The following is a 20,056-nucleotide window of genomic DNA, read 5'->3' as shown; positions in this document are numbered from 1 at the left end:
TTCTACTCAGTGAATTTCAGTTATATGCTATACTGTTACCAACTGTGGTCACCACATTATACATCAGATCCTTAAAATTTCTTCATCTTACCACTAAAAGTTTGTACCCTTCTAGCAAACTCTCCTCTTTTTCCTCATTCACCAGCCCTCTAGCAACCATTAATTGACTCTGTTTATGAGAGAGAGAGATATATATATTTCACATAAAGTCAATGTGAGATCGACTGTGTGTGTGTGTGTGTGTTCTTTTTTTAACTTTAGGGACATGACACAGAGAAAGAGATAGGGAGAGAAAAAGCACAAGTAGGGAAGGGAGAAGCAGGTTCCCTGTTGAGCAGGGAGGCTGATGTGGGGCTCGATCCCAGGGCCCTAGGGTCATGACCTGAGCTAAAGGCAGACTGCTTAAAAGACTGAGCCACCCAGGTGCCCCACATATTTTTTAATTAATCAACTTTTTTAAAAATGTATTTATTCTAGAGAGAGAAAACATATGTAGAGTGAGCAGGGCGAGGGGCTGAGAGAGAGAGCGAATCCTCAACCAGAGGCCCTATTGAGTACAGATCCTGATGGGGGGCTCAATCCTGGGATTCTGAGATCGTGACCTGAGCTGGAATCAAGAGCCAGCCACTTAACCGACTGACCCACCCAGGCACCCCATATGTATTTTTTTAGATTCCACTTATGAGTAATGCCACAGTTTTGTCTTTTCTTTCTTTGCCTGGATTATTTCACGTAACATAATGGCTTCCAGGTTCATCTACACTGTTGTCTTTTTTAAAAACATATTTTATTATTTGACAGAGAAAGAAACAGCAACAGAGGGAACACAAGCAGGGGGAGTGGGGGAGGGGGAAGCAGACTCCCCGCTGAGCAGGGAGCCCAATGCAGGGCTCAATCCCGGGACCCTGGGATCATGACCTAAGCTGAAGGCAGACGCTCAATGACCCAGCCACCCAGGCGCCCCTACACGGTGGTCTTGACATGAATCTGGCTTTCTTCTTTTATCTTTAATGTTAACATAGGTTAAGAAATCCAACACAAACATAGGGCAGTATCTTACTAATTAGATGCTTATTAAAAAAAAAAAAAAAAGCCAGCTTGTCTCTACCGAATTTCTAGATGACAGGTCGACAGTTCATTTTGACAAGCCCAGAGGGCTTAAATGTGGCAATGCAAAGGTTTGGGAATATTGCTACAAAGATTTCATTTTAGGCTAACCCAGTGTTCTAAAGGCTAGGCTGTGTCCCATGAAGAATCAATGTTTTCTCAACTTTCTTTTAAAAACTAGGCATACTATTACGTCTTTGATAACTTACTGATCTATATATAGAAGAAAACTTCACATCGAACTCTGAGTTACAGTTCTCCTTAAAAAACTTGGTAGGTATGTCATTAGTTGCAGAAATACCATCACTCTTAGGTCCAAAAGGAGGGCATTTAAATGGTTTCAACTTAAAGAGTTCTCCAGATTATACAGGAAATCCATCTATGTTAAAGTTGCATTAGTAGGGAAATAAAGTTTGTTAGTTGGGTTGATGCCCAGTGCTTCAAAACAGCACAGCAACGTTCAGTTTTACAAATATCTTTAGATTTCTACATTGTAGATGGTCTCTTGTCAAAATCAGTACCCACGTCTGGATAGAGTCTTTGGTTAACTTCCTTTTGTCTGGCTTTTTAAATGTTGATAGTGGCACAGAGAGAAAGTGCAGTATCAGAGGACTCAGATTATAGAAACTATTCTCCTGGGTTACAGACAATAAAACTGTTTTGTTTTTTGAAATTTCGAATATTTTACAACAGTTAAAATAGAAAACCCAAAACAACTGGAGAGGAGACTGAGGATGAAACTCGCCGCAGCGTTAGGGGTACTAGTTAACACCCATGTCCTCGTGAGGCAGAGTCATCCCTGACAGTCCCAGTCTTCCGTGTGAGAGTTCCGCTTTTCCACCCGCAAGGCCCATCTATGCAAGGGAAGAGTGTTTCTTAGGAAAAAAATGCAGCCCTTTTAAAGAGAGATGAAATAGTCCACTTTTGGTAGAGAAAGGCCTCAACATTTAATGAGACTTTAAGCTTATTTCTGATGTCTTAAGATTTCAAGTAGCAAAGGTTATAAACAGTTCTCTAAACCCGTGGCCACGCGGGAAGGAATTCTGTAAGTGTTCTCCTATGATACATGCGTCAGAGGAGTGAGTAAGAGAAAGGAAAAGAAGTTGAATAGAAATAGATTCGAAAATACTACAAACATAATTACAGAAAGAAGGAACTCCTCAGGGCTAGCAACAATAAAATCTTAATTTTTAAAACAATTTCAGGATATATTTCTCAGCTTGAGGCTTAAAGTTTAAATATAAACGGTCAGTTATTGCAATGCACAAAACAACTGAAAGACTCCTGCCTCATATACTGATATGTAACAGCAGACAATTAAATGAATATTTTTATTAGTTTATTATTTGAACATTCTTTTTGTTGCTTATTTGTTATTATTTGAACATTCCTAATTATCTTTTAACTTATATATTTTAACTTACATGCTTTTCAATATGGTTAACAATATATTTAAAAATACATCATTATGCATGTAGGTATAATTACTTTTCTATTGATTTAAAACAAGTTATACAGAATAAGAATTTGGTTATTACTAACACAAGTCAGTAAGATTATGTATTACACAGAGAACAAATGGGAAATAAAATGGTATGAGACTTTTAAAAGCTAATATACATGCTATTTATCAACAAAGAAGAATAATAAAGATGTTTAAGAAAAGCATTGCAGTCTATTAAAATCAACTGTTCTACTCTGACTTCTCTGTTTTAAGAATACTAGTTTCATCTATATTTTCGATCCCTTTGTTTTTCTCTAATCAGGTTTTCTATAGGTATTATCAACCTTGGTTCTCCTTTTGGTGTGAAGCAGGCATCTATGTACTGTTTTAGAAATGAAGAGTTGAAAGAAGATCTACCCTGTAAACTCTCTCTCCAAAGGATAAAACACCTTCTTAAAGTCACAAGAATTTATTTTGAAGATATAGAACATCAATAACTTTTAAGTAACATCTAATGCACATTAAAAAGCATTCTAAAATTCATTGCCAAAGGTTTTTTTTTTTTTTTTTAAGATTTTATTTATTTATTTGACAGAGAGATAGAGCCAGAGAGCACAAGTGGAGGTGGGTGGGTAGGAGGGGGATGGCAGAGGGACAGGGAGAAGAAGGCTCCCCGCTGATCAGGGAGCCCAATGTGGGGCTGGGTCCCAGGACCTTGGGATCATGACCTGAGCTGAAGGCAGACGTTTAACCAACCGAGCCACCCAGGCATCTGCTGTACTTTTCTTTCACTATGTTTTAGATTTTATTTATTTATTTATTTTAGGTGGGGAGGAGCAGCGGGAGAGCGAGAGGGAGGGAGTAGACTCCATGCTGAGTTATGGAGCTGGACATAGGGCTCAATCTCTTGACCCTGAGATCACGACCTAAGCTGAAACCAAGAGTTAGCTGCTTAACCAATTGAGCCACCTAGGTGCCCCCTAATTGTTTTATACTTACTCTAAATGTACAGATTGAATATCTCGCAAAATTTTTTAAAGCCAATCTGGGAAGAAAGCTGCTGATTCTCCTCTCAAGGTTGAATACAGCAGCTACTCTTGGAAAGACTGATAACTCAACCTGCCCTCTTAGACCCTTCATGATACTCACGTTAAAACTCTTGAGCTTAGTTCTGTTAAGAAGGAGTCTGTCTGAGGCCTAGCCATAATGCTTACCAAGAAGCTCACCTTATTCTAAGCTGAAAAATACCACCATAAGCGTTATCTAGTATTCACAACTAGACTGACGGCTGTGACCCACTCAACTTGTGCAGCATGTTTGCCGGACTCTACGTACTGTGAGGAAGAGATTCTCACCTGTTCACCGCTGTCTGTCTAGTGCCTGCAGCGAGCACATAAAAGGCATACGATATCTTCTAGATGCCTTTCATTCTGAATTTAATATAATAAAGAACAGTCATTCTGAGAGAAGAGTCAGAGGCAGTTTGACCCAGGATTCCCAGTCACAGGCAACTTTAATACTGGAAGGAGATAATTAAGTCTGTCCTAGAATTTTGAGACCATGAAAACAAAAGTTTAATGAGAAAAAACAAAGAAACAAACAGAATTTGTCAGGGAGAGGACAAAGGGAATAGTCCAAGAGATAGGAACCTTATTTTTCCAGTTTCCTTAAATTTCTCTTCCTGTTTTTTTATTGTACCTCTTGGCAAGTCTGTTCTTGCCCAAATATTTTCATTTTAGGTAACAAGCTCCTCAGAGTTCAACACTCTACCTGCCTAGTAGGTTCAGCGATTACCTGCCATTCATTACTCATCAGCTTTATTCTGCAGAATGTTCAGGCTCCCAGCTCCGGTATGCTACAAACGCGGGCTTAGACCTGGGGTTGGTTCTGTTACTTTTGGCGGGGGCAGATGAAGGGCTAGTTCAATTATCTTAATAAATTAAAATGCCTACCTTATCCCTTCCCTGTTCGTACATGGTTCTTCTCTATTTTTAACTGAATTGTTCCTATCCAACACATGCTTCACAAAGAACGTCGTGTGTGAGAGCAGAAACACCTTCCTGCTTCTTAGCCTTTTTGTGTGTGTGAAAACCTAATACCCTTGATATTTCTTAGAAGTGCTATGTGTGCTGACTAAATGAGTAACATGTGAATTCACTCCAGGCCAGTATTTTTCAAACTAATCATGACCCACTAGTGGGTTATGGTATCAATTGAGGGAGTTGTGAAAAGTTTTTTTCTTCTTTTTCCCTAAGATACAGACTGGAACAAAGAATACCAGGAGACACTGTATGTAGAAAATACGGGTTTTTATTTAACCTTTTACTTATACCCTACTTCAGTGACTTATAGGAGTGTGGGCGGTGGGCACCACAAAAACATATGCACAGACACACATACTCTTATTTCTAGAAGGTTTTAAAACATTTCCCTTTTTTTACTATGGGTTGTAGTTTAAAAAGTTAAAAAGCCACTAACTGGAACCAAGAAGGCATGGAAACTGTGAGGGGGAAAAGGCGGAGGGGTATGGAACAGACCTTGTGTTTCAGACCGGTAAAAAGTAAGCAACACAACACAAATGAACAAAGGAGATCACAACAAAAGCGAAAGATGTTTGTTCCTACGATGTCCCTCAGCAAGAGAGATCCCAGATAAACACTGTTTGCTATCTTATCTCTTGTGAACTTGTTACATCAGCATTCACGCTCAATAATCACCCTCCACTCCCCACTCCTCCATGCTATGCTTGAAACAGGCTACTTGACAGGTCTCTTCTCAAGACTCCCAAGAGAATGCTTTTTCCCCCTCTAGGCTGTTATTTGGGTTCTGTTAGTGGAAGTCCTGGAAAAACGCTGCTACAACATCACTCGACTCAGACCCCTACCAGTGCCTTGGTTCTATTATCAGGTAACAAGGGACATGCTCTTCAACTCAGAATGCTAGGTAGCAAACATTTACCAAGGCCTCCTGAGCGCTGAGCCACATGCTAGATCACAGAGGTACATCCTAAGCCGAGAAGCCGCGGGGTTCCTGCCCTCAAGGTGCTAATGATGCAAATTTACTTATCATCTTTGAAACACACTCTTTGCTTCGAAGTCTAAATGAGACAGACTGAATACTACTACTCATAACTAGTTTGAAAAGATGACACCTCAGTCAATAAACAGTAAATAACTTGGAGCTTCTCTAATCCATAATTGCTTTATCCCGCACTGCTTTTTAATCCAGCCTTTTCTTATAGGACGACCCTGATGAACTCAGAGAATGTACGTCACAGGGCATCAAGAGCCCCGCACGGGGGTCCCAGCAGTAGCGGCTGAGAGTGCCCCAGGCTCCGTGACAGCCGTTGGCTTTTATACCCACAATAACCAGCACCCTGCCCCTTCTCTGACTTCCTAGGCCTACCGCCCGAAGCACGGGGACGGAAAGGAAGAGACTGATCCAGAGCACATCAAGAAAGAAATTTTAGATACGATCCTATGATCACGCCGGTTCAAACTTCTCATTCTACAGAAGTCTATCACTGTGAAGAGACGGGCTTCTCCTCCGCGGTATCCCTTGGTCATGGCTGTTACTTTAACCGGCCCAGAGGCACAGACCACAAAGAAATGAACAGCAGGCTGCAGATTAAAAATTACACTGCCGGGACGCCTGGGTGGCTCAGTTGGTTAAGCAGCTGCCTTCGGCTCAGGTCATGATCCCAGCGTCCTGGGATCGAGTCCCGCATCCAGCTCCTTGCTCGGCGGGGAGCCTGCTTCTCCCTCTGCCTGCCATTCTGTCTGCCTGTGCTCGCTCTCTCTCCCTGACAAATAAATAAATAAAATCTTTAAAAAATAAAATAAAATAATAAAAAATAAAAAAAAAAAAGTTACGCTGCCTCTGATTTCATCACAGAAACACACATATCCTAAGGCAACTAATGTTACATACAAGGTTGTAACGATTCCCTCGCCTCCCACAAGGAAAAGGAACTAGCCTACACGAGCTCGCCAAAGGAGAATTCCGTATCTTGACTTACTTTCCATTTTATTCCAGATTTTTGTTTCTTAGGATACGTGTACTATATCCTTTCCTCTAAATGAAAAGCAGGTGACTAGCTAGGCTTTCTTGAACACAGATGATGATGTAATGGTCCCTTTTTAATGGAGACTTGCAACTAGTTCTGTTCTAAGTGTAAAGCACAGCAAAGAGGGATAAGGGGAGAGGCGGGAAGGGATGCAGAAAAAGGCAAGGATTACACAGAGCTACTGCCAGGGCATACGGCTCCCTCAGGACTCAGCTGTGAACGCCCAGAGCATTCCCTGCTTCTCTCCCCGACACTGCTTCGCCATGCTCTGAACTCTCTGGGGACAGGCACATCTTAACTTCACATGCAATGCAACTCCCCCTTCGCTCCCTGCTCTTTTTAAATACTTCTGTGAGGAAGAGTAGGGAAGAAAGTTCTGAGACTATTTCCACCTATATTTTATATTTGACATTAGAAGTACTTGTCAATTTTATTTCTGAAATTGTTCTTCAGATTTATTCTAAATATTATTCTTAGTAGGGAAAAATACTACTTTCTAGACATCATATAGTATTTGGGGAAAAAAAAAAAGAACTATGCTACCATACTTTTTAGCCTTGATCATCTCTTATATTAATCTAAGATTCTAGCCTGTATTAAACTATTACAAAAAGAGATATATTTGGAAGAAACACAATTATATAATCAACTATAATGCAAGTTAATGAAATAAATGCTTAAAGTTACATATCTTGTTTGTGATCATGTCTCTAGTCTGAAACGAAGGTATAACATTGGACACGTTTCCATCATGAAATAAAAATGTGTCACAGCTGAAGTAGAATTATAGTTGAAGAACACACTGCATGTTTGCCCCCTGTGAACCTGGGAACTATTCGAGGTACATTGTATCACAACTGTCTTCACGTATGCATTTGTTCTTACAACATTTTTGAGTCCAGTAAAAAGCCGGGGCTCAGAGGACTACTGAGTGATGGATAAACGCCCAGCTACCAACAGGAAGCCAGTCAGAACACATAATATTTAAAAACACTACAGGTTTCAGACTTCTATCCAAGCAGCTCAAGGAGCAGTGGGGCATTAATTGAATCAGCATTTTAGCATTTATTCTTTGTATTTATCAAAACTAAGGAGTTACTTTCCCTTTTATAAATAAGGAGGCATGTCAATATGGGAATCGCTGTCAATAATCTTTTTAAAATCCCCAGAGACTAAACACCGGAAGAAGGAAAAACCCCATTACTTCATTTTGTAGAATATGGTTCTAATATTAAAAGAATATTAAGAGGCACCATATTATTTTTTTAGTAATGTGTCCTATCTGTGTTCTGAAAGGATTTGGGGTACATACCTATTAAGGCAGACCAGTAAAACAGTGAGGGTCATAAGTGGTGGGTTTTATTATTTTATCAGGAATCCAGGGTGTTGGATTATTTGGCAACAAATATAAGTATTATATTTTTTTATTACAGTGAGTCCACAGTAAAAGAATCCACATTTTACTTTTATATTTTACTCAAATTGGGAATATGTTACAATTTTTAATCTTATTAAAGAATCCCAAACAAATCTGTAAAATCACAGATGATCTCTTCTGAAGATTATGAAAAAATTCAAGGTTACACAAATAAGAAAGCACAATAAAATTTTTAAATGTTTAAACCATAAATCCAAAAATACACCTTTATCACCAAATATCGGTAAGCTGTATCTAAGGACTAACAAACTCGTATCTACCTACCATACATCCTGGGGAAGATTCAAAGTTATGCTGCCTTTGATTTCATCACGGAAACACATATATCCCAAGGTAGCTAATGTTACATACAAGGTTGTAACGATTCCCATGCCAATATTCAAAGCTTGGGGGAAGCGTTTTGATTCTTTCATTTGATTTTCCAGTGGAAGGACCTAAGAAGAGAATGCAGGTAATACAAGTAATTGAAAACAATCTAGTATCCCATCTTACATATATATGTAAATTAATCTTTCTATAGTTTGTATGCATATTTTATTTCCTTTAAAATAAGACCTAATTCAATCAGAGAAAGTCCATCCTCATCTCTCTGATATGAGGAATTTGAGAGGCAGGGTGGGGGGTTGTGGAGTGTAGGGAAAGAAAAAATGAAAAAAGATGGGACTGAGGAGAGAGACAAACCATAAGAGACTCTTAAGCTCAGGAAACAAACTGAGGGTTGCTGGAGGGTGGGGTGGGAGGCATGGGGTGGCTGGGTGACAGAGACTGGGGAGGGTATGGGCTATGGTGAATGCTGTGAAATGTGTAAGCCTGATGATTCACAGACCTGTACCCCTGAAGCAATAATACATGTTAATGAAAAAATAAAAATAAAAAATAAAAAAAGACATAATTACTGAATATTTTTCTTGGTGTTATATATATTTTTATACTACAGATTTTTCAAATCCTTAAAATAAAAACATCTGAAATTAGCTCTTAGCAGGCAAACCTGTCAGATTTTTTTAAAATAAACTTTTTTTTTTGGAATAATTTTAGATTTACAGAAAAGTTACAAAGATAAACAGAAAACTCTCATACACCCGACTAATTTGCCCAATTGTTAACATTTTAAACTACCAAATTACATTTGTTACATCTAAGAACCAGCATTGGTTCATCACTATTAAACTCCACATTTTATTTGCATTTCATTAGCTTTTCTACAATGTCCTTTTTCTGTTCCAAGGTGCCTTCCAGGATGCCACATTGCATTTTGTTACCATAAATCTCCTTGGTCTTCTCTGATCTTTGATGGTTTCACAATCCTTCCTCATTGTTCATTACCTTGACAGTTTTGAGGAGCAATGGTTAGGTGTTTGGTATAATGTCTCTCTGGCAGGGTTTGTCCGATGTTGTCTGATGTTTGTACACTGGGGTTGTAGGTTTTAGAACAAGATACCATAAAGGTGAAATGCCCTTCTTACCACACATTTTGCCAACATGATTTGTCCCTGGTGAAACTAACTTTGATCACTTGGTTTAAGGCTGTTTGCCAGGTTTCTCTGCTTATAGAGGTCTTCTCCTCTTTCTCATCATATTCTGTTCACTGCAAGCCAAGTCACTAAACACAGCCCATACTCCAGGGACTGGGGAGAGTAAGCCACACCTCCTGATGGGGAAGTACCTACATAAATTATGTGGGAATCCCCCCATATATGTATTTATTTAATCACCTATTTATATTAGTATACATTCACGTGTATTTGTTTTATACTGTGAATATGAATCTAAGACACTTATTCATTTTGTTGCTCATGTTGTTCCAGCTTTGGTCATTGAGAATGACATCAGGTTGCTTCCTGTATTCCTTTGCATGCCTCCATTCTTTCGTTTTTTTGCTTGTTTTGTTTTTGCTTGTTTTGTTTTTAGCATTTCCATACTTTCTAGAACTACAAGATACTCTAGACTCATCTTGAATGTCCTTGTTTCAGCCCTAGAATCAGACATTTCTCCAAAGAACTTTGGTTCTTTTGCTGTAAAGTGGTACTTAGAAGTCAAGATCAGGGTGCTGGGTGTGCCCGTAGCTACTGTGTAACTCTCAGCTGATGTGCTAGAAAATACGTGTGTGCACACTAACCCAGCTATATTCATTCTGTAATTGCTTCTACAGCTAGCCACCTGCAGCTACTGTCTGTCAATGTAGTGAGAAAAAGTTATTTTTATTATGTGCGGAAAAAAAAAACCTTGAAAGAAAAGAAAAAAAGGCTAATTGAAGAGTTAAGTTTTTTAGGCAAATCTTCAGAGGTTTTGGCCAAATGATTTGACCATACAGTCAAAGATACTAAGAAATAGGAGCAGCAAGAGGAAAACAGCAGCGGCAAGCACACTTACAATGTGCCAGGGGTTCTTCTTTTTTAATTAAGTTAAAATTGTCATATAACATTAGTTCCAGGTGTAAACATAAGAATTTGATATTTATATACACTGCAAAGTGATCACCACAATAAGTCTAGTTACTATCCATCACCAAACAAAATTACAATTTTTCTGTAATGAGAACTTTAAAGATTTACTCTTAGCAACTTTCAAATATGCAATAAAGTATTATTGCCTGAGATTACCATGAGAAATGGGCAAACCTTTAGTTAGACTCACCAACTAAAAAGAAGAGAAGGCTCAAATAAAATCAGAAATGAAAGAGAAGTTACAACTGATACTACAGAAACACGGAGTTTCATACGAGACTACTGTGGATAATTAGATGCCAAAAAATTGAGGAACTTGGAAGAGATGGACAAATTCCTTGAAATACACATCTTCCAGAACTGAATCGTGAAGAAATAGAAAACCAGAACGCTAAGATTACTAGTAAGGAGATTAGATCAGTAATTAAAAAAAACTCCTAACAAAAGTCCAGGACCAGATGACTTCACTGGCAAATTCTACCAAAATTCAAATAATATTTAAATACCTCCTCTTTTCAGATATTTCAAAAAAACTGAAGAGGAAGAACACTTTCAAATTCCTTTACAAGGGCAGCATTACCCTGATACCAAAACTAGACAAGCACAGAAGAAGAAGGAGGAGGAGGAGGAGGGGGAGGAGGGGGAGGGGGAGGGGAGGAGGGAGGAGGGGGAGGAGGGGGAGGAGGAGGAGGAGGAGGAGGAGGAGGAGGAGGAGGAGGAGGAGGAGGAGAACAAGAAGAAGAGGGGCGCCTGGGTGGCTCAGTGAGTTAAAGCCTCTGCCTTCGGCTCAGGTCATGATCTCGGGGTCCTGGGATCGAGACCCGCATTGGGCTCTCTGCTCAGTAGAGAGCCTGCTTCCTCCTCTCTCCCTCTCTCCCTGCCTCTCTGCCTACTTGTGATCTCTGTCTGTCAAATAAATAAAAAAAAATCTTTAAAAGGAAGAAGAATAAGAAGGAGGAAAGAAGGAAGGAAGGAAGGGAGGGAGGAAGGGGAGGGAATTATAAGCAATATTCCTGATGAACATAGGTGCAAAAATCCTCAACAAAATATTAGCAAACCAAATTCAACAATACATTAAAAGGATCATATATCATGATCAAGTGGGATTTATTCCAGGGATGCAAGAATGGGTCGGGATCTACAAATGAATTAACATGATACACCAAATTAACAAAATGAAGGATAAAAATCATATGATCATCCCAACAGATGCAGAAAAAGCACTTAGAAAATTCAGGATCTGTTCATGACAAAAACACTCAAAGAAGTGTATATACAGGGAACATTACTCAACAAAACAAAGGCCTTTTAGGACAGGCTCACACCTAGCATCAATCAACAATGAAAAGTTGAGAGCTTTTCTTCTAAGATCAGGAACAAGTCAAGGACGCCCATGTTCCCATTTTTATTCAGGTTAAGTGCTCCTTTAATTCCAAGTGATACCCTTGCCAAGTACAGCATTCTTGGTTCAAAGTTTTGTTGTGGGGTTTTTTTTTCCTTTCAGTACTTCGAATATATCATGCTACTCCCTTCTGATTTTTCTGGTGAAAAATCAGCTAAGAGCCTTAAGGGGGTTCCCCTTATGAAACAAGTTGTTTCTCCTGCTGCCTTTAAGATTCCCTCTTTGATTATCTATCTCTGTGTGGATTTCTTTGGGTTCATCTTATTTGAGACTGCCTGTGGAACTGGATGACTCTTTCCTTCCCCAGGTTAGGGAATTTACCAGCCATTATTTCTTCATTATTTTTTGGCATCTTTTTCCCTCTCCTCCTTCTAGGATTCCTATACTGCAAATGCTATGCTGCCTGGTGTTGTCCCAGAGGTCCCTTAAGTTCTCTTTACTTTCTCAAATTCTTTTTTCTTTCTGCTGCTCTGTTTGAGTGAGCTCCACTGTCCTGTGTTCGAGGTCACTGATCAGTCCTGCTTCATCTGGTCTGCTTCTGAACCCCTCTAGTCTATTTCCAGTTCAGTAATTGTATTCTTCAGCTTTATGACTTCTGTTTGGTAATTACTTTTCTGTTGCTTTTTTGAAGAACATCCATTGTTCTCCCAGGTTTCAGGAGCATCTTTATGACCATGACTTTGAACTTTTTAACAAGTAGATGACTTCCCTCCATCTCACTAAGGTCTTTTTCTGAAGTTTTGTCTTGCTCCTCCATTTGGAACATATTCCTACACCTTTTTTTTCTTAACTCTCTGTGTTTGTTTCTATGTATTAGCTGAAACAGCTGCATCTCCCAGTCTTGAAGGAGTGACTTTGTACAGGAGACGAACTCTATCATTCAACCTTGCCCTAGCTCTTGGTTGTCTCTTGGACCTTTGTGATTGTCTAAGTAGCCTAATTTATTGATAGATTTCAGTTGTTGAAGGTGTGCCAAGGCCTGCCAGTGTTCCAGTGTAGGGATCTCAGTCAGTACCAAGTTTCAGGATGATGGAAGTCAGATCCTCAGGCAGCAGCTTTTAAAGTATGGGAAGACACAGTCCTATGGGACCATCTTTGTAAACCCTGCTGGCCTCTAGACCAGGAGATCTGGAGGGGTCTGCTGGGGGAACAGTTGCGAAGTCAAGGCTTCAGATAACTGTATAAGCCCCTTTCTGGGGGGTACCAGCAAGCTGTAGCAAGACCAGAGGGCACAAGATGGTATTTCCCTGTCTACATTCCCTGAGAGCTCTTCCGCAGCCTCAAGATATGTGACCAACCTGAAGCCTACCCCTCGGGTGAAAGCTTCTGCGCCAGCAAATAGGCCTTTTTCACTGGCCGACTTGCTGTGCATTTCAGTCTGTTGTCTGTGCAGCGCCCTCAGCGTGGCAGGCGGCCAAGAACTGTCTTTCCCATTTTTCAAGTCCCATGGGGCCCTGGCACACAAACCCTCCTACCCACCAGAGCCAGGTGATCAAGGGGCATCCCCAACGTGGACTACACTCGCCCACGGCTTTATTTAGTAAGGCAGGGCAAGGACACTGGGGGCAGGGCACAGCCACCAGTGTTAGAAAGGCAGCAGGGAACTGCTGTGTTTGTGAGTGTCCACCTGCACAACCATGACAGAGGGAGACCACGGATAGGGTGCTCGCTAGTGCCACAAAGGCAAACTGAAACCATGGGGTCAATCTAAAGAAAATAATTCTCTGAAGGAACATGTAAACAGAGTTAGCTTCCACAAGAAAACTTACAAACAACCTCCTCTCCAGACTAGGGAGGAACAACGGAAACAACATGAGCAAAGACGAAAGGAGAAGAAAGCAAAGGTTTTAGGAGCTCGGAGAGGCCTCATTATGGCTGAAGATTAATTTTTTAACATCCGTAAATAGTATTTTATTCTGAACCCTTTCTTTAGTGTAAATATTTTTTTCTACTGTCTTCCCCACTTTAGTCAAAAGATTCTTCTGCTTTGTTCACTATCTATGTAATGTTGGTGGTTTTCCTCACATGCTACATCCCTGAAAAGATGTTACTAACCTTAAAGCTCACAGATGCTTTCAAATGGTTTTTACCTATCTCTGTACAATTCAGTTTTCCAGTGACTCATCCTATAGATTCTTGACCTAGATTTTTAATGTCAAGTTCCCTCTGCTGACAGAACTGGAATCCTCTTCTAGACAGAAGCATTTACCTGATGGGAGGTAGTTCTCCCACAAGATTTAGTAGAACTTGGACCACTAACAAGCTGAGAAAGCCACCTCTTCCTCCTCTAGAAAATCAAATAGTCTTAATGAAACAGGGAACCAAATGGGTTAGTGATGGCATATTCTACTTTGAGAAGTGTTTTGTTACCTATGCATGTTTGTTCAGATCACTTGATGTAATTGCCGTCTGTCACTCAATATATTCTTAAAAACTCTAAAAAAAAAAAAAAAAAAAAAAAAAAACTTTCCTGCGGAAAGTCCCAGCTTGTCCCTGCCCCTCCAGCAGATGCTTTTAGACCAGCAAATGAATCCCCTTCACATAGAGTCTAGGTTCCTTTCAAACTGCAGCTTTCATGCCAGGTTCTGAGTCCATATACAAACCCTTCAGAAGGAGTTTCTCAGATCCCAACGGCCCTTTGGATCCTTTGAATGTAAGCCTACTTGGGGGCTTATCTCTCAAGGGCAGGTCTGAAGGGCTGGGATGCCTGATGTGGGGGCACACACCCCTTGCTCAGGGAAAAGCTCCAGGCCTATAAGATCCCTCCCTGTACTGGGTCACTGCAGCAGGGGCAGAGTTTCTGGTGAGAACATATCTCTGTCTCCCCCATCCGTCTTCAGGTGCCTCCTCCATCCGTCTTGAGGTGGACCTTTTACTCCTTTGAAGTGGAGCAGCTGTTCAGCTAGTTTCCAGGTCCTTCTCAGAGGCCATTATTCCACATGTAGTTTTAGTTGTAGTGTGTCCATGGGAGGAAGGGAGTTCAGGCTCTTCCCTTCTTGCCATCCTGGACCACCCCCTGCCAGGGATTTTTCCGGATGCTTTGCAGGCAGCACCTCATGTAATCCTCACCATAACCCTATACCACAATAACTCCAGTAATAGCTCTACTTCTTAGGTAAGTCAGATCCATATGGAAATATTAACTAGTTAATAGGAGAGAGAACCACCTGGATGTTCTGGAGATAATCCAGACCTAAAATAAGGGGCTATGGTTAAGAATGGTGCCAGTGCAGCTACAAAAGGAGGAAAGGAAGGAAATTCACATTTATGTGGGCTCCCTCTGGGGCTAGCAGCACTGTGGGTGTTTTAAATGTAATTTCATTTACGGGGAACTATGAAAAAAATAAACATGCCTTGATTACTGATGGAATGGGGGAACCAGGGACAAAGTGAAAGGAAATGTTCCAATGTTTCAAGCTTGAGGGACTGAAAGTAAAACTAAGAGAAATAGGGAAATGAGAAAGTGAAGCTAGCTTTGGATTAAGAAAGTCTATGTCAGCTTCAGAGCTGTCGAACTTGAGATGTTAAAGGACAACTTAACTGGGTATGTCCAATAGTTAACTAGAACTTACTGGTTAAAGATGGAAATGAAAATCTGCAGTTATGTCTGTAACCGTCATAAATGGACCTGTAAGAATTCGTGAGAATTCTCTAAAGAAGAATTAAGAGAGAGCAAGAACCCAAGTAAAATGGTATAAAACTGTCTTCTAGGTCAATTTCATCTGTGGTTCGTATAGGTACATATAAGTGTTTTCCCTCCCGTACTAAACCATTAGACATATAGAGAACAGAGAGTGATATTTTATTTTCCCCAAATCTACACATTCCAGGCTTTAAATAAACTGGAAGCATCTTAAATGGAAATACTTAAGATCTGAGGATCCTCAGGGTGCTTGTATTACTTGGCAGTAGCTTTATGATAACATCATTTCTCAAAACAAACATGGTATGTATAATCTAAAGGGAGAATTTATATTTGATTCTTCTATGTAATGGCAACTTTGTAACAATTTCAATTCCCTTAAAATCATCTAGTCTATAAAATGTGATGCTTGGGCTCTGTCTGAATAATTTGGGCTTGGCAGACGAGACTGAAGACAGATAAAACAAAATTGGCCATGAGCTGAATTCTGAAGCTGGGTGATGCTGACACAGGAGCTCATCTACTATTCTCTATTTTGTCTTAGGCTTGAAATTTTCCATAATAAAGTGTTAAAAATCTAAACTAAACTATAATTCAAATCTAATCTACCAAACTACAAAACAAAAAAGAAAAATGATTTTTAAATGTAGTTTGACTACATAAATCTTTGTGTTGCCTTAAAAATAATAATAAAGAGTAAATCCTTACCACTCCTATGCCTTCAAAAGCAAACACAGCAGTACCAAAAAAGAGTGGGTATTTTTTCCAACCAGCCACTATTGGAAGGTTGTGGGGACTTGGCATATTCTAGAGAAAGAAAAACAAAAAAAGATAAGTTAACATCTTTACTTATTTTAAAGAATTTAAAATAAATAGCGAAATCATTTACTTCTGAGTTTTACAACAGCAAATGTATGTTATAAAAGTGAGTAATTCTTTCAATAAACACTTTAAGCATCCTATGTTAAATGTAGCCAAGCTGTTAGGACTTCACTGCCAAAAGCCATTGTTTCCCTCATGCCCACACATTCCATCTGGGCTAAACGCTTCTGATTACCTGCTGCTACCTTCAAGTCCTGGGCTGTTCACTCCACGTATGGCTCCTGGCATGACAGGAAATACACAAGCATCCTCAGTCTGAGCTGAGAGCCACGGTATCAAACCCCACTCACGGTGTCCAATGAAATCCATTTTCTACTTTGTTTTCATTGCTCTTTCAGTCTCCAAGATACCTGTTCCTAACTCTGGCTTTTTCACATCATAACTCTGCTGCTTCCTAGTACAGGTCTCCTCCTGGTCTCTGTGTCTTAATCTTTACCTTGATAGTTCTCATTACCCTCATTATTTGTACATATTCCTTAACTTTGGCTTTGATTACTTGGTCTTGACGCATAGCCTTGTTCCAACTTTCACTATCTGGAAACTCACAAATGCACATCTTGCTCAAGATCTCTGGTTCCACAATGGCTGTATCTTCCAGCTACGCCTAGACTGGTTCCCACTCTGCCCTACCTAACTGGAAGTGGGATTCAAGGCAAAGGAAACAGGATGAAAAAAGAAACTGAAGTGTGAAAGCACATGGATAGCCTGGGAAATAAAGAGGTCTAGAATATTTGAAGCACAGGGAGACGTGTGTGCTACAGTGATGATACATGATGGAAAACACAAGCTATGGTTAAAGTGAAAAGAGTAGTAAGTGTCTGAGTCATTTGATAACACCAACTGTTACTCAAGGCTCACACTGTTCCCTCTACCTAAGGAGCCTCCTTTTCTGCTCCGCTAACTCTTACAAGCTCAGCTAAGGATTCATGAACTATGGAAAGCCTTATGAGACCTTCTGGCCTGTCCCCTTCCACTCTTATGTACAGTAAGAAAATGTCTACAGGTTCTGGAATTTGGTGGGGGGGCAGGTATGAAACAGAGTTTGTAACAAACTGCCAGTGGAGGTTTTAGAACAACTGCAGCAATAATATACAAAATGGGTTGGATGAGAAAAGAACAGAACAGGAATGCTTGACCTTTTCTGAGTCATTGGCCCCTTTTGAGAAATGAAAGCTATACAGTGCTCAGTAGAAGAATGCATATATACATGAACATTAAATCTTGCAAATATTTTGAATGCATCTGCAGATCCCCTGAATCCCGTCAATCAAAAAAAAAATTTTTTTTTTTTTAAGGAATATACTACTTTTATGGTTGGGCTCCCCAGACAATGAACAATGAAATCAACTGAGGTCTTCTAATAAAGAAGTTACGGACTAAGGCAGTGGCAGTGAACTGAGATGGTAGCAGCAAATAAAGGAAAATATAAAAATAAAATAAATAGGAAAATAAAAGCAAATAAAAGAAAATTAAAAAATTATATCTATATTCCATCTGGAAGCTGGTTCAAATCTTAAGAGAGTAAACAAAACAGTACTGAGGTCTTTGTTTCATGTTGCACAGTGTACTGAGGCACGATCCTAAATCTCACAGCTTCCTAGGGTGGGTATTACTCTCCTCCGCAGCAAAGTAATAAAGCCCAGAAGCATATTTACCAAAATCTAAAACCAGACCTGAACACTAAGCCTGTGCTCTATGGCACACACCTTTCAAGCTGATCAGTATCCCCCAACCAGAGACCAGAGTTGACTCCAAGTTGATCTCTGGTATGCCACATAATGAGGCAGGGGTCTTTACATATCACTACTTTCACCTCCAAAGTAAACAAAGAATTTACTTATTAAGAAACACATATGACAGTCAAAAACATATTATACTTACCCTAACAACATACTGATAAATTATCACAAGGCTGACAGCCATGGAAATGTTGGCAAGGAATGAAAGCACAAACAGATTCTTTAGCTCACGAATGAAGACCAAAAGAATTATGAATGGTAGAAAGCAAAGCATATATATCCTTAGGTCAATACTTCTTCTCTCGCAAGGGTTTGAAGAATTGGTACTGTTCAAAAGAAATACTTTACTCTCCAGGAATCCTTCATGAACCTATATAGTATTACCAGGAGAATAAGAAAGAGGGGGGGGGGAAATTCCATCAACTTATAAATAAAAAAAAAAAGAAAGAAAATTATTATCTATACACTCTATGTTAAATTCCTTTATGATTAATCAAATATTTACCTTTTTCAAGATATTCTAGCTTCTTAGAAATATGTATTTATCAAGCTTAAGGATAATTAAAATAGGATAATCTTCTTTGGAAAGTAACTTCTTTTATCATACTGTAAAAAGAAGGTTCACTAGAAAATTATGAGGATGAATTTACTAATTTATTTTGAAGCTTTGTGCTCATGATCCCTGCAAAGGTTCAATTTGTTTTAGAGATAATCAAAAGTGGATGCATACTTGTTAAGAATGACCATATCCTACTCCGACTTATTTTCTTCAGAGGAGGAAGCAAGCTCTAAGTTCCTCTAGGAAATGTACAGTTGTCAAAATAAAGTTTAGAAATCATAGTCTAACTTTAAAACTGTTTTATAAAATAACTTTATAAATTATCATCACTATCAATAAATACTTAGTAAGAATCCACTAAATTCATTGATGGCCATGTGTTAGATGTAGGTAAATTTCTGCTAGAGCAATAAACTTCAATACATCAGTTTTACCTTAAAATTTATTCAGCCACTTCTATAAACCAACATTCAGTGTTCAAGAGAGATACAATAACTTATAGTTTCTATATATTAAAAATTGTCTCATCCAATTAATATGATCCAATTTACTAAACTAGAAATGAAATTATAGAGGATTTTAAAAACATTCTTAAAAACTCACAGCAGAGGCAGATAATATTGTAATATAAATACTAGTGAAAATTGATTTGCCCCCAAACACTGTACCCCCTCCCCACTGAACACATGAACGTGATCAAGTCTCCAGATACATCAATTCTTAAGAACCAGAGCCTACAGTAATAACAGGAAGCAGTTTTTGAGGACTGAACTAACGTGGTACACAACATCTCATCTCATCCTCAAAACAACTCTCTGAGGTGGGTGTTAAGAAAACTGCGGTTTAAGGAGGGTTAAAAAAGCTTACGTAGTATCAAGTCAGTAAGTGGTAGCTCTAGGATTCCAGCCCAGGCATGAGACTAGAATTCAGCTTATGACAGCTGCCATGTTTTAACCCAACCAAATCCCCCCATCTCGGAGGGGGCCCTACCCAAGGAGCCGCCTGGCCTCTACTCTGACATCTCTCTCTCTAAATATACTAAGTATTAAGACGCCCGCAAGTCAGAAGTTTAGAACAAAATTACAGTATGATTAACAATTCAAGTGTTTCTTTTAATTTTATACTTACCACTTATGAAAAGCAATATTTAGTGTCACTACAAATGTATACATCATCTTAAACTGCAGGGAATATATTTACCAGTTTAAGCTAGATAGGCAACTTGTAACTCGCACAGGACTAATAAACTCTCAGGTTACATCAGGAACCACTTAAGAAATGCATACCTCATGTTTATCTTGTAACTGGCTATCACAACTTTCTATTTTA

The 20,056-nt window shown here is 39.3% G+C and overlaps 1 protein-coding gene across 2 annotated transcripts in view; it reads right to left on the bottom strand.

Moving 5' to 3' along the window:
- Positions 1-20,056, bottom strand: part of SLC36A4 (solute carrier family 36 member 4) — a 54,799-nt gene that overhangs the window by 8,697 nt on the left and 26,046 nt on the right. For both annotated transcript variants that reach the window (XM_047691996.1, XM_047691997.1), the window contains 3 exons: positions 18,311-18,538; positions 16,256-16,354; positions 8,320-8,489 (listed from right to left, as the gene is read on the bottom strand). In XM_047691996.1, coding sequence (XP_047547952.1) covers positions 8,320-8,489; positions 16,256-16,354; positions 18,311-18,538 — 497 coding nt within the window. The remainder of the gene's footprint in view (positions 1-8,319; positions 8,490-16,255; positions 16,355-18,310; positions 18,539-20,056) is intronic.

This window comes from Lutra lutra, chromosome 10, assembly GCF_902655055.1.
Source record: "Lutra lutra chromosome 10, mLutLut1.2, whole genome shotgun sequence".
Lineage (NCBI taxonomy): Eukaryota > Metazoa > Chordata > Mammalia > Carnivora > Mustelidae > Lutra > Lutra lutra.
The sequence above is the reverse complement of the archived record's forward strand: the minus strand, read 5'-3'. Positions and strand labels throughout refer to the sequence as shown.